The sequence below is a fragment of the Echinops telfairi genome, unplaced genomic scaffold (genome assembly GCF_000313985.2).
Source record: "Echinops telfairi isolate 266 unplaced genomic scaffold, ASM31398v2 ScPeMD7_7457;HRSCAF=8495, whole genome shotgun sequence".
In the NCBI taxonomy this organism is placed as follows: domain Eukaryota; kingdom Metazoa; phylum Chordata; class Mammalia; order Afrosoricida; family Tenrecidae; genus Echinops; species Echinops telfairi.
The window spans coordinates 39,261,287-39,275,473 of record NW_022111357.1 but is presented as its reverse complement, the minus strand read 5'-3'; the positions used below and the strand labels follow the sequence as shown (position 1 = coordinate 39,275,473).

Genomic DNA, 14,187 nt, shown 5'->3' with positions numbered 1-14,187 from the left:
TTCCGAGCAGGAGGGTGGGAACGGCTGCACAACGCAAAGAAGGTCGTCCACGCAGGGCCTTGAACCAGTCCCGACGGTGCAGCCGTGGCACGGAAACAACAACAGTGGACACGTTTTCTAGCAACCAAATCACTTGGGCAGGTAGATTCTGACCCAAGTAGGGCCAGGCCGGGGTGTCCTCCTCAGAGACAGTGGCTAGCACACTCTAAGGGGAACGGTCAGCAATTTCTAGCCAGGTTGATGCCCTTAATCAATGTCCCTGAATTGAACGTGTATAAAATGTTGAACTGATATGTTTTGCCATATTCGTTCTAGACTCAAAAAGTGAAATAAATTTTTTAAAATAGACGTCTCAAAAAAAAGGTAGGGAAAAAACTACCACCACCACCGGAGGCTCCCTGCTCTAGCTCAGTCCTCGTACACCGCCCAAGACAGCCAACGTCTAATGGTGGCCACGGCAGACAAAGTCCCACAGCCTGGAAGTGAGACCACTCGGCTCCACCACAGGCCTTGTTCCACTAGAAGAGTCACTGGCGGAGGGTCACAAGGAGCCCCCTCTCTAATCGGCCAAACGCCGCAGGCGTCTTCTGTAAAACTGCTACCGGGAGGCTACAAGACCAGAGGTCAATGTGCGTGCCAGGGCGCCAAGGGCATGGCCATAACACGAAAAACTCCTACTCGGGACACATCTGGAAACTTAACAGTGTTGATGTTGGCGCAGGAAGAACTTTCTAGAAGCTCCCTGGAGAAGAGAAGCCTGATTAAGAAGATGTAACAACTTACCTCTTCAGAGCTCATGCTGGTTGAGGGCACTTTGTAGACCAGACAGTTGACGGGGCCGGGCTGGGTCCCGCCCTGCAGAGGTAAGGTCATCTGCCCAGAACTGGCGTCTGGCTCAGGGCTCCAGACAGCCCAACGAACCATGTGCATGCATGCCAAGCTGGACAGGGAAGTGGCAGGTGCTGCCTGCAAGGTAAACAGAGCACACCTGGGCTTCAGTCGTCACAAAGGCACCTGGCCACAGGGCTACACCTGACCTTTGGGCTGAAACTACCTCGCACTCAGGATGAGATGTAAATGGTTTGTAGGAGACTATTGACCCACAGGCTGGAATGTGAATCCATCCTACAGTGCTGCGACAAAAAGGCCTGTAAAGATGACAGTCGAGAAAGCTCTATGGAGCTTGGTTCCACTGTAAACACGTGGAGTCACCATGAGTTGGAACCGGCAGGAGGGCAACGTTCGGGTTTGATTTTTCAATATCACGGGTACCGTTCACGTGGCCAGCCAAGGGGGTGAAAGACAGAGCACCCATGGCAGAGACCCCACCCAGATGCGTCTCCCTCGGTGGCTCAGGCTGCAAGGGCTTCCCTCCTAAAGATACCCCTGGGTGCTGGGAGACCCATACCTTTGCATGGCTCCCCTGCTCCTACCGGGACCCTCCTGCTGGCTTGTAACACCCTGCACTTGAACCTGCTAGGAAGTACCAGGAGCAGCACCGTGTGTTCCAGAAGAGAAACTGTGCCAGAGAACACAGAGAACCCGGGAGAGGGCGTTTCACACTGCCAGTGCACATTTCCTTGGTTCCAGTGTGCCTGTCACACCCGACATCGGACATAACCGCCCTCAGTCCAATGGCGCTTCCCACGCTCTCTCCCTCCACCATCTCATTGCGGGCTGGGGGACTCAGAAAACCTTGGGACACGAGCGCCACCTTTGTTTTATCTCCCCCGCCCCCCAGCAGCAGCAGCAGTTTTATGGACACATCATTTACATATCATAGAACTCAATGGTGCAATCATTCAATCATATCAATAAGAATTATACAACCATCATCACATCAACTTTAGAGGATCCCCCGCCCCCATCCCATGTTAAATCACCTTTAACATGAGTCCTGCAATCACAATCCATTCGAGTGCTCCCTCCCCGCTCCCTTCATTATTTCCTCCCCAAATCCCCTTTCCCTCCTATCACCCACCCCTACCCTAGTATTCCCTATCTCCCCTTGCATCGGTGGGATCCGTGTATCATGATGCATCTACTCCTCCTGTGCTTCACAGCTGGGAGACCCAACAGAAAGCAGTAACAAACAAAATCATGCTAAGGTGGTAAGGTTAAAAACATAATAGTATACAAACAAAAAGATGCTTAAGAAGGAAAAGACCCCCAACAGCATTCAAAAACCCAGGGAAGAAACTTCAGTCATAGAACCAGGAAGAACTTGCACCCAGAACAGACTCAGGTCAAGTCTATAGGTCAAGCATTCTGAAGGGACACCTTTCACCCGTCATTGAATGAGCAGTGGGAATGAAGCTAAACCCCGGCTTTGCACTGGCCCTGAAATCCACCACCACCCCCGTCCCCGGGCTGAGCAAGGAGGTTCGTGGTTTACTGTCACGATCATGTACACAGAGACTTCAGGATGAGTAGACAGGCCTGCCTGACAGTGGGCAGACTTCCCACTGGGGCTGTGAAGATGCAGGTCACCAGTGACTCATGGCTGCCCCCTGTGTGTCAGAGTAGACACTGGGCACGATGGGATGCTAAATGGCTAATGTTTTGGAAATAGACTACCAGGTCTTATCATCCCAGATACTGAACCTTCTGGTCAGTAGCTGAGCACTTAACCACATGTACCATCCAGAGACTCCAAGCCCAAAGGGGATTTGGCTGTTGCCATCGGCTGCTGTGGAGTGGACTCCAGGTGTGCAGACTACAACTGGGCTCCACAGTGTTCTCATAGCCCGGCTTTCCCCCAAGGCGCATCTCAGGGGCCATGACCGCCAACCTTGCGGCTGGTGTGGCTGCTGTTATGGGCAGTCGATTCCTCCCCGCGGCAGCCCCGTGTACAACAACAGAACACAGCGCTGCCGGGGCCGGGGTCCTCCTCCCAATCACCGCTGAGACACCCAACACCCACCGCCTGTGTCGCTCTCGCTCACAAAGGGCCTTCTTCCTCTTCCTCCACTGGCTCTTCCCGTCCCCAAGCCCTTTACGATGCCCTTGGTCCGAAGCCTGGGCTTCCCTCATTACATGTTCCACAGTTCTCGGGGTGAGGTCTCGCCATCCTCGCTTCTCTGGAGCAGCCGTGTCTGTCTGTCTGTCTGTCTGTCTGTCTGTCTCTCTCTCTCTCTCTCTCTCTCAAGCTGGCGCTGGAGCTGTTGGCCTTCTGGAGGTCCACAGGACTTCCACCATTCTTCACCAGTACCACGGTCCAAACACATCACTTTTTCTTTGGTCGTGCTTAGTCAGGGTCCAGATGGTGCGTGTCCATGAGGTGATTAGAAAGGCCCTGGTGTCTATGGCCATGCCACCCTGAATGCGCCCCATCTTGTCTGAGCGAGGAGGCTGAGCAGGGTCGGGCCTGGTTGTACTTGGGATGGGAGAAAGGCCACGGCTTGGGTGAGATGCACCTCAAAATGACATCTTCCATCTTCACAGGGTTATCTTTGATCCTTGACATTCTAAAGAGATCTTTTACAACCGATTTGCTCCACGCAGTAAGTCATCTGATTTCTTCACTGTTTCCGTGGGTGTTGATTGTGGATCCAAGTAAAATGAAAACCTTGGCAACTCCCCTCCACCTTTTCTCCGTCTATCGTGATGCTGTCTGTTGGCCCAGGTGTGAGGAGCTGCTTTATGTTCACAGTGAAGGCTGTGGTCTTTGACTCTTCATCAGTCAGTGCTCGTGTGCTCGTCACCTTCAGCAAGCAATGCTGTCATCTCCATAACGCAGGTTGTTCGTGAGCCTTCCTCTAATCCCGATAGTACATTCTTCTTGATACGGTCCAGCGTCTCACACTGTCCACTCAGAATACACAGAGTAAGTACGGTGAGAGGTTACAACCCTGGGGCACTTATTCCTGAGTGTGCACTTTCTCTGCATGGTTTCCTGAAAACCAAGGCATTCCCTTGTTCTGTTTGAACAATTGTCTCTGGTCTGTAAGCAGGTTCTGCATGGGCACAATGACATGTGCTGAAGTTCTCATTCTTCCCAATGTTATTCACATAAGTCAACGCCTCCGTCAATAAAACACCAGTAAGCGTCTTTCTGGTACTCTCTGCTTTTAGCCAAGATCAATCTGATGTCAGCATGTTCTACATCACCTCCGAAATCTGGCTTGCATCTTGAGCAGCTCCCTACTGATGTACTGCTGCAGCCGTTTTGGAATTATCTTCTGCAAAATTTCATTTGCGTATGATATGAATGATCTTGTTCCATAATTTCCCCCTTGCTGCATCCCCTTTCTTGGGAATAGGTACAAATGTGGATCGCTTACATTTGGTTGACCAGGTAGCTGTCTTCCAAATTTCTTGGCATACTTTCAATGGTTCATCAATTTACTGAAACATTTCCAAAGGTAGTCCATCCATTTCTGGAGCCTTGTTTTTCTCTGATCCCTTCAGTGCAGAATGGACTTCTCCTTTAATACTATTGATTCTTGATCACATGCTACCTCCTAAAATGGTTACGTGGTCACCAGTACTTTCTGGTACATTGACTCTGTATTCCTTCCATTACTTCCAATACAATACTCTGTATTCACTCAGTACTGTGCCCATAGAATCCCTCAATATTGCTGGAGGGCCAGAAAGTTACTTCGTGTGGCTCTTATAACCAAAGCATCTAACCCCTACCCAACTATCTTTCCCTGCCTGGGTCTGGGAAGGTGGGGGAAGACACTGATCATCAGGATCCACCTATGGGTAATTACAAACAGGAAGCCCTTATTGTGCATATAATGAGCCCTCTCAGAAGCAGGAAGAGGTATTAATAGCAAGAGCCAGGAGTGGAACATGTTCTCTGCACCCAAGATGCCTGCACAGAGAACCTGAAGGATCCAGAAGGCAGCTACGCCCTCAGAGGAGCAACAGCAGAGCCAGGGTTCCTTATGGTTCCTGAGGGCACTGCCCACGCTCTTGTCCAGCAGCCTTTCCCGGGGCCACAGGGAGGGGGGCTGACCCTGTAGGAGGGACCACCACTGCTAGAGCGGCATGAGTCTACTGGATGGAGATGCTCGAGAAACCCACTTTTGGAGGTGCACTGGGAGCCCAGGAGGGCTTCCAGGGCTGGTGGACTTGCTAACTTGGGCCAAACCTGGGTGAGAAGTTGCGTCAGCATCCCTGCCAGGACCCAGGCAATTCCCACATACACTAAAGGGACAGCAAGCATCTCGTCAGGCTGTGCCTGGCAGATTCGACTCTACCCCAAAGAAGCTTCCATAGCCACATCTCAAATTCCAAATCAGCAGCAAGTTTCAAATTCATGTCTCTTCCCCGAGTGATGTTGGGCCTCAAACCACCCATTCCAGCAGGGCCCTGTGTGAGCTTTCAGCCACGCTACATTTCAGCCCACAGGCTGGGCAACTGCCACCTGTGTGTCCCCTCTATGGGGGAGAACGGGGACACGGGTCCCTGCAACTCAATGAGATGAAAGCACACACACACACACATACACACCTATAAAACACACACACACAAACCCCTATCCTGGAGGTCCAAGTCCTTCTCAGAAAAGCAAGACACCCCAACACATGACTGCATGCCGAACTTTTCCACCTCCAACAGATAGCTCTGCCACCGGGTCTGCCTCTTCCTGCTCATGCAAGAACAATCTTCGAGGGGCAGATTCTAAAACAGTACTGAGCAAAGGACCATGCATCACTGAGAAGGAGACAGAGTGCCACGGCTCTCCAAAAGTAAAACGGTCAGAAAGCTATTAGGGAACCGGCGACTCCATGGGAGTGAGGGAAAACTACCGGACTCCAAGGATGCTGAGACTGTGCCTCACAACGGTCTCCTCCTGCAAATTACAGGTGGTGATTCCAGGATCAAAACCGCTCCAGCAGCTCCCACCTAGTTCACAATAAGAACATTCATTTAAAAATCAATTGTGGAAAACCCTACTGGCAGGGGTGTGTGTGTGTCTGAAATAAAATATGTATCCAACTGCCAATGCGACTCGTGTAACTCCTCTGGGTTTGATTCTTCTGAGGTGACTTAGTACCGCATCTTCCCAACCCAGAGTCGTTTTGGGTCTCTCAGTTCTCCATCAATCCGAAGCACCTCTATGCGGGGCTCTGTCAGTTACATAAATAGCCATTTCCCCCGCTTTTGTTTTTAATAGTCCAACGAAAAGAGACGGTTAGTACATTATTGATCGCTTCTTCTCTGAAACGTAGGTAGGGTCAGCAGGGACTAGAGGCCGTTCAATTGCCGTGCACCAGCCTACAATCCTTCACAGGCTGCCCAGGGGCGGGGTGCAGGGTGGGGGGAGGGCCTTGTGGGGGAACCTCCCTAAAGCCCACCTGCTCCAGGGGGCGCCTATACCTCAAAGCACGTGGGTGGCCCAAGTGCAATTCTGTAGCAGAGCGGTGCTAGGCTGCCAACACTGGTGACTCCAGGAGTGTGTGGGTGCTTCAGACACACCCAGAGGTGCCTTGGAAGAAAGACCTCGTGATCTGTTTCCAAGAGAAGCAGTCCCCGAAACGGGCAGCACAGTTCGACCCTCAAGCACAGGGGGTCTGCTGGTTGGTTTGGGCCTTTTGTCACTGGAGGCTTCGAGCGCCTTAGAAGAGCCCTGGCGGCTTAGCGGCTCCACGGTGGACTGCTAACATAAACGGCTAGTCTCAGAAAGGAGCTGTGTAGAGCCATTATGTGTCGGGATGGACTGGATGGCCGAGGACTGCTTTTTTAATTTTTAAGTTTTGAGGGGTAGACTCACCCGCCTCCCTCGATGCAACTGGTGGGCTTGTACCATTGACCCTGTGGATAACACCCCACCGCCTAACCCAAGACCTCTAGGAAATTTAAAGTTAGGGAATCTGAGGAGTAAATCTGGGACAGACGTGAACTATCTGACACATATACAGGGATGTTCCCCGGGGGGCTGGGCCTGCTCCCAGCCCACAGAAAACACCCAAGCACTTATCAAATGTGTGTGTGTGTGTGTGTGTGTGTGTGTGTGTGTGTGTGTGTTCCCCCCAATGAATACGCATTGCATCAAGTCAATTCCGACTCATAGTGGCCCTATAGGACAGGGCAGAACTGTCCCTGTGGGCTCCAGAGACTATGATAGTAGAAAGCCCCATCTATCTCCAGCGGAGCCACTGGTGGTTTTGAACTGCCAACCTTGTGATTAGCAACCTAACATGTAACCACTAAGCCACCAGGGCTCCTCCAAGCAATACTAGCCAATGGACAGATGTAAATTAGTTAGAGATTTGGATAGGGGAAGTCACTGTTCCATGTGACCAACAAAAAATGAGACTGCTTTCACCTGGGTAAATCCAGGAGGTGGGTGGGGGGAGGTCTTTACTTATCCTGACATAAACATGTGGCCTTCTCCCACCCCATTCTGCTCTGTCAGCACTACAGCCCCCAGCCCTGCAGAGCGGACAGCAGCCCTGTGTGACCTCATGTGGCTGCCCTGTCCCCATGTCCTGGAAATTCCACAACAAGAGCTATATCCTTGTTCCCAGCTAATCAAAAGGCAGATTATAAGGAAAAGGTTTGGGCGGTTTGGGCGAGCTGTAAAATGCAACCATTTATTAAAAAAAAAAAAAAAGATGTGTCTTTTCAAAAGTGTTTTCTAGCTTATTTTTTGGGAGACTACAAAATCTCTGGGGCCCAAAAGTCTGCTCATGGTCACGCTGTTTATGGATGTCTTTCTACAAAGAGCCGAGGGAGGCGGAGGCTTTGCGCTCCTGGTCTGAAGCATGAAGCCAAGGCACCCACTGCTCAGCCTGCTTGGGTTTGTAGGCATCGGGACCAAAGCACCACACGCCAGCTGAAGGTGGCAAGGCCATCCTAAGACTAACTCACACTGCCAGGACGCCCTGGTCTCGTCCGGGCAGGCAGCCCAGCTCACGTGTGAAGGTATCACTCAGCATTTACTCAGGGTCTACAAGCCCATTTCTAATCAGAGTACCCTTGAGAAACGCACACCCATGGTAGACTCTACATTGTCTGACCTTGAGAAAGTTATGTTTTTAGACGTGAAAATATTAAGGGAACCCCGTGGGAGAATGGTTAGTATTCAGCTGGTAGCCAAAAGGTGGGCCCTTTGAACCCACCCGGCAGCTCAGCAGAAGGAAGGCCTGGCAATCGGATCCCATGGAGATGGCAGCCTGGAAAACTCTACGTCCCACAGTCACTAAACTGGGAAATAAACAAACTAGGCTCACTGCCATTGAGTCATTCTGACTGACAGCAGCCCTACAGGACACGGGAGAACTGCCCCTGTGGGCTTCTGAGACTGTCGCTCTTTATGGGAGTAGAAAGTCTCATTTTGCACCCAGGAAACAGCGGGTGTTTTGCACTATTGTTTAGCAGTCCAATGTTTAACCACGTGCCACCCAAGATCCTCAACAACTCAACAACACCCAACCACATGACTGAAGTGCTGTCTCTAAGCCCCCATCTTCTAGCCAGAGAGACAAATTGGCATCCTAATGGGTGGATAACACACGTCTGGGATTTGCTCTAACATAATGTGGTAGGGGCAGAGAGCGGGGACAGACAGAGGAAGGGGAGATGAGCAGATAGCTCCTGTCTGCTCATGGTCATGTGCTCCAACTTGTGGAGTTCAGTGATGGGTACACGGATTCATCATGTGCTTACTTCTACTTGAGAAGGTGTTTGAAATTTGCTATGATAAAGGGGTATTTTAAAAATGAAAGAAATGCACAAGCTGGTGCTAACAGATGAAATTTGCCTCAAACCCAGTTGTGGGCAAGGATAGGATGACAAAAGGCTGTCGGTAAAGGCCCCAAGTTTTGAAGGTGCATGGGGGTTCATCTGGAGCCCAGGTGGTGCTGTGGGTTAGGTACTGGACTGACCTCAAGGTCAATGGTTCAAACCCACCAGCTGCTCCGAGGGAGGGAGAGGTGGCCAACTGCTCCCATAAAGATGGATAGCTTCGGAAAGCCTGGATAGGGTGGCCATGAGTCAGAATCCACTCCTTGAGAGTGGTTTCGGTTTTTACAGAGAGGTTCATCACACAGCCCAGGCTACGTCTGCGCAGGTTTAAAACTTTTCATTATACAAAATTTTTGAAAAGCAAAGACAAGGCTGAAAGAACCCTTTCGTCTGAGTACAGGCATAGGTATGGAAGGACCTCATCCCAATTGAAGGATGACAGCCCCGAGTGGCACGTAGAGAGACCCCGGCATACCATGCATGCCTAAACACAATGGTGAGACCACAAAGCACCCTGTGGCATGGACAGACCTGGAGAGTGAGCCAATCACAAAAGGACAAACATTACATGAGACCTCTGCTATGGTTGGGGGAAGACGGAGAGAACATAATAAAGACTCTCAGACCCAAAAGAACAGACTTTGAAGGTTGCCAAGGGGAACAGGGCAGCAGGGGAGGGGGAGGAGGAAGGGCACTGGGAAGCGGAGGTCCACAGAGAGGAGCGGAGGTTGGGCAGTGCGTAGAGGCGGACTATTTAGAGGGTCTGATTAATGATTTGGATTGTTAACTGCAAACTTGATGATCTGAAATGTAAACCCCCACCTAAGTTAGAATATAGTGTGCTTGTTTTTCAAAGAGCCCCTGAGTAGGCCCAAAACAGTTGTTAACACACACAGCTCCCAACCAAAAAGACAGCTGTTCAAATCCACCCAGAGGAACCTCAAAAGAGAAGTCTGGCAACCTACTCCTGAGAAGTCAGCCCCTGAGAACTCAGGAGCAGTTTTACTCCGACACACATGGGGTCCCCAGAGGTGACCTGGCAGCACCTGGTCTGGTGCCAGTTCAAGGATTATTCGGGAGGAGTTAGGCAGCCAGTACCAAGGTCAGAAGAGCTACAGTCTTGGGAACAGGGGCAGTTCTACACTTTCTACACCAGCGGTTCTCTACCTTCCTCAGGCCGCAACCCTTTCATGCAGCTCATGTGGTGGTGACCCCCAACCACAACATTATTTTTGTTGCTACTTCATCACTGTCCTTTTGCTACTGTTATGAATTGGGTGACCCCTGTGAAAGGGTCGTTCGACCCCCAAAGGGGTCTCAACCCACAGGCTGAGAACCACTGTTCTATAGGATCCCTATAGGTAGGGATGAACTCAACAGCAGTAAGGTTTTTTGGGTTTTTTAGAAAGGGACCAAGAACATGCTGAGAGGAGCCCCATCCCCTGAAGGCCTGGCCCTGACTTCCCCTGAGGCCTTGCTTTGGGGGTACCCTGTCGCAGACTCATACAGACAAGCACCCACCCAGGCATTCCTCCCTGCTTCTTTCTAAACCATCGAAGCATCAATTCAGGCTACTTCCCCAACAGACGCCTCGCACCCTCGTCGTTCGACACAAGTACCATAACTCGCGTGGAAGATCCTTCCATGCCCGGCGCATTTCCTCTCCAGAACACAGTGCACTCACTCGGTGACAGCAAGCAGTCTGACATCCCACGGGCAGACCACCACCACATCACAAGAAACTTAGGAGTGATTGCACGGCCACCTTCCACCGGCACCACAAGGGCCGAGCGGAGCTAAACCCCCCACACATTTAGCACTAGGCTTGCACACACATCTCTTGTATACCTGTCGATATAGACCCCTCAAACTGACACGTGGACGAAACCGCGCAGTCTTTTAAAAATGGCTTATTCCATCTAAAAGCAAAATAAGTATACACCATTCATAAATGAAGCTCGGTGATAGAGTATCGATTATGAATTAATGCTATTTTGAAACACGGAGCCTATTGGGCTATTTATCTATTACAATCAGCCAGCAGAATGCACTATTACCATAAAAGTGGGAGATGATGAAAACAAAACCATCATTAGGAAGAACTTTCTAGAATCCTATTCCCTACGTGTTAGCCTCTCCATTCTGCTAATACCAATTACTGAGCTTCAATGGGAAGGAATACTCCTGCTGGCTCTGTGGCTCCTGCGAGCCTGGGGCCAGGCGGGACAAAACCCACATGCAGAGAGGCCGCGCTTACACTGCCGTCCAGCCCCGAGGGGGCAGTGAACACGTACTCCAGCTGGAGGACAACCGCAAACGCCGGGTGGCTGACCATCTCGGGGAGTCGAAGGCGGCTTCTCAGAACCAGAGCTTGGCTTCCAGAGCTGGATCAGAACACACAGCGGAGAGTATGAGCATGACGGCCCCTTTGTGCCCACGCCCAGCCCGCCCATGAGAGACAAGGGAGCACCCCGCAGCCCCCACGCCCCAGCCACCTGGGGAAACAACAAAGGGGGCACCCCGCTACCCCTGCCCTCACCCCACCCAAGACGACACAAGCAGCACCCAGCGCATGGGAATAGGCAGGCAGCGGCATGTGGAGCTGCACTGGTGTGTGCTGCCGAGTGCTCCCAGGCTGCCCCCTAGCCAGGGCTTCCACGTGTTGCCCTCAGGGGCCAGAGGTCATGTGCAGGCGGAGAGGGAGAGTGGCACCCCTCCCCAGAGGGCTCCGGAACAGGGGCTGCCTCCGGGGCTGGCCTGCCCCCCACCCCAAGAGAGGACAACAGGGAACACCTGGCCCCGAGTATCTATCTATGACCTGGGACAGGAGGGTACAACTGGACCGGGGCTCTGTGTCACACAGGACAGATGTCACTCTGTGACACAAAAAGCCAGTCACAGAGACATCTCTGTGAGAAGCGGCACACGGGCCTCCACAGACAGCGCCTGGGAACACCGCCACATCACAGCTCAAACTCTGCAGGCTTAGCCTCAGCGATGTGCGCCTCACCGTGAGCTGGGGAAGAGCAGCAACAAGGCCACAGGGAGGAACCCCCGACACCCCGACCGAACCCTGTGGACGACCTAGTGCTGCACCCCACGTCCCAACCGCCCCCACCAGAGGTACCTGCTCTTGCTGGAGGCACTGACGTTCCTGCTGAAGCTGGCGGAGCGCGTCAGGGCCACCTCCATCTCAGGCACCAGCACGACCACCTGTGGCCTCTGCAGGAAGGCCAGCCCGTTGTGCACACCCACGCAGAGTCGCCGCTCCCGGATCTCCAGGGTGCTGCTGTCCCCAGGGCTGCTCCCCTGCAAAGGCACACGAGGGTCAGGATGAGGCCCTGTGGGGCCGAGTCCCCAGAGGAGAGGGACTGGACTGCAAGATAATGTGACAGATCAGACGAGCCCAACCAAGGGGGTGTCATCTCATGGCTACTGGCAGCCTAGGTGCACTTTGGGAGTCTCTGACATGTGCCTGGTCTTGGCAGTTTAATGAACTTCTGCACGTGCCCTGCGTGCCCGGACCGCCCAGCTCCTGTTCCACGTTCCCAGGGGTTGACCCTTGTCAGATACAACCAACTAGTCAGGGCTCGGGCTGCAGGTCCAGAAGCCCACTCCCTCACTGGGTCGGAGGCAGAGCGTGTCCAGTTTGAGGCACTGGCCCCTCCTGTACTCAGCCTGGGGGCTGTGGGTAGAAGGGAGGCTGGAAGAAAGAGTGGATTGGGGCAGTAAGTCACAAACCAATAAAAATGAACCTGCCCCACAGTGATCACCAGATATTAAAGTGTTTCATCTTCACAAAAAAATATCCAGGCACATTAACAAATGAGCAGGGATAGTGCCCCGGGCAATTACTGTTTATTAAATTATGTGATCTTTGCAGAAGGATCCTTGAATTTTCACGCCTTCTTCCCTGTCCATTAATCAAGCTGAATGAACCTACACTCGGCCCATTAGTCTTTGGGTAATGGAAATACAGCCATGGGGCTGGCGAGGGGCCTGGTGGTGAGAGGGGAACAGGAGCACAAAGACAGTAAGCATGCAGCATCAAGTGACTTTATGGAAATGCATAAAACTCAGCAATGATAGTCTTAAACCATCTCCCCCCAGGCAAGCCAGCCTGAGCAATAAGAAAACAGCAGGAACCCTCCCGATCCTCACCCCTCCGAGCTGCACATGGGTCTGGGTGGGGGAAAAAGGAGGCCAAGTGAAAGTGAAGTGGACTTGGAGTCTGGCAGGAACCACACCAATGAAACGCACGTCTCCGTGGGAACCTCTGCTTCGCTTGGTCTAGTTCACAAGACCCTAGCACGCTGCACTGCATTTTCAAAGAGAGGTTCAGAGTAAAACCTAACAAAGCCAAGCCCACCTCGGATCTACATATATAATTAATAACTGACCCACCACACAAACTACGAATGGGTTCCCAGTGACTACATCATCAATTCACCCAGCAAGTACATATGAAACACCTGCTAGGTGACAAACGGAGTCCCCGAGTAGCGTGACCAGTTAACACGCTCTGCTGCTTCCCAGGAGTCTGCCTAGAGGCACCTCGGAATAAAGGCCTGGCAATCTGCTTCCCAAAAACTCCACCCCTGAAAACCCTCCGGAGGCCAGTTCTACTTTGACTCACCGGGGCTTGCCAACTATGTGTCAAGAACTGTTCTTGGCACGTTACATGCGGGCAAGCAAGACTGGCGAGGTTCTCACCCTCAGGGAGCAAGCACCCAACAGAGGGAGTCAACCGGCTTGTACACAAGCACCCCTCACCCTCAGGGAGGGACCATCCTGGGCAATGAGGAGGGGGGGTGCTGCTTCTGACAGTGAGGCAGGCGGAAGCCTCCCCAAGATGACCAGATGGAAAGACCGTGGGAGCTTACAGGATCAGGAACTCCAGGCTGAAGGCCCCCAGGAAAGACAAGCAGACCATCTCTGACTGCAAAGTGCTCGGACACAGTGCAGAGGAGCTCTGCAAAGGGAGGACAGGGCAAGGGCGGGGCGCATGGGTCTCAATCATACCGTGCACCCAATGGAATGGTGTCCTGGGACCACCCACAGGCAACGAGAGCCAGCAGGGGCTGTAAGTAAACAAAGCTGACTGGTTCATGATGCTAAAAGGCCACGTTGTCAACTCCTCAGGGAACACAAATGGCTAGTTCAGGGATTCCAAGTGAGATGGTACTTCTGCAGAGAAGGGGTCCACCCTCACCCCTCAGCAGCACAAGCAACGAAAGCAACAGCCCCGCCCTGCCCAGGCAAGAAGTCAAAGGGCACGCTGCACTGGACAACAGCAAAGATACCACTGGGAGGACTCGGATGCCCCAGCCATGGTGCTTTAACTGCCTCATTACGCATGTGAAAGTTGGGCCGTGGATAAGCAAATGTGGTGAAGAAAGCTGATGGTGCCCGGCTATCAAAAGATATAGCGTCTGGGGACTTAAAAGCTTGAAGGTAAACAAGCGGCCATCTAGCTCAGAAGCA

At 52.3% G+C, this 14,187-nt stretch overlaps 1 protein-coding gene across 4 annotated transcripts in view; it reads right to left on the bottom strand.

Moving 5' to 3' along the window:
• NPHP4 (nephrocystin 4) overlaps positions 1 to 14,187 on the bottom strand; it is a 109,463-nt gene that overhangs the window by 67,719 nt on the left and 27,557 nt on the right. For all 4 annotated transcript variants that reach the window (XM_045299145.1, XM_045299146.1, XM_045299147.1 and 1 more), the window contains exons 7-9: positions 11,831 to 12,012; positions 10,961 to 11,087; positions 784 to 966 (exon numbers count right to left, since the gene is read on the bottom strand). In XM_045299145.1, coding sequence (XP_045155080.1) covers positions 784 to 966; positions 10,961 to 11,087; positions 11,831 to 12,012 — 492 coding nt within the window. The remainder of the gene's footprint in view (positions 1 to 783; positions 967 to 10,960; positions 11,088 to 11,830; positions 12,013 to 14,187) is intronic.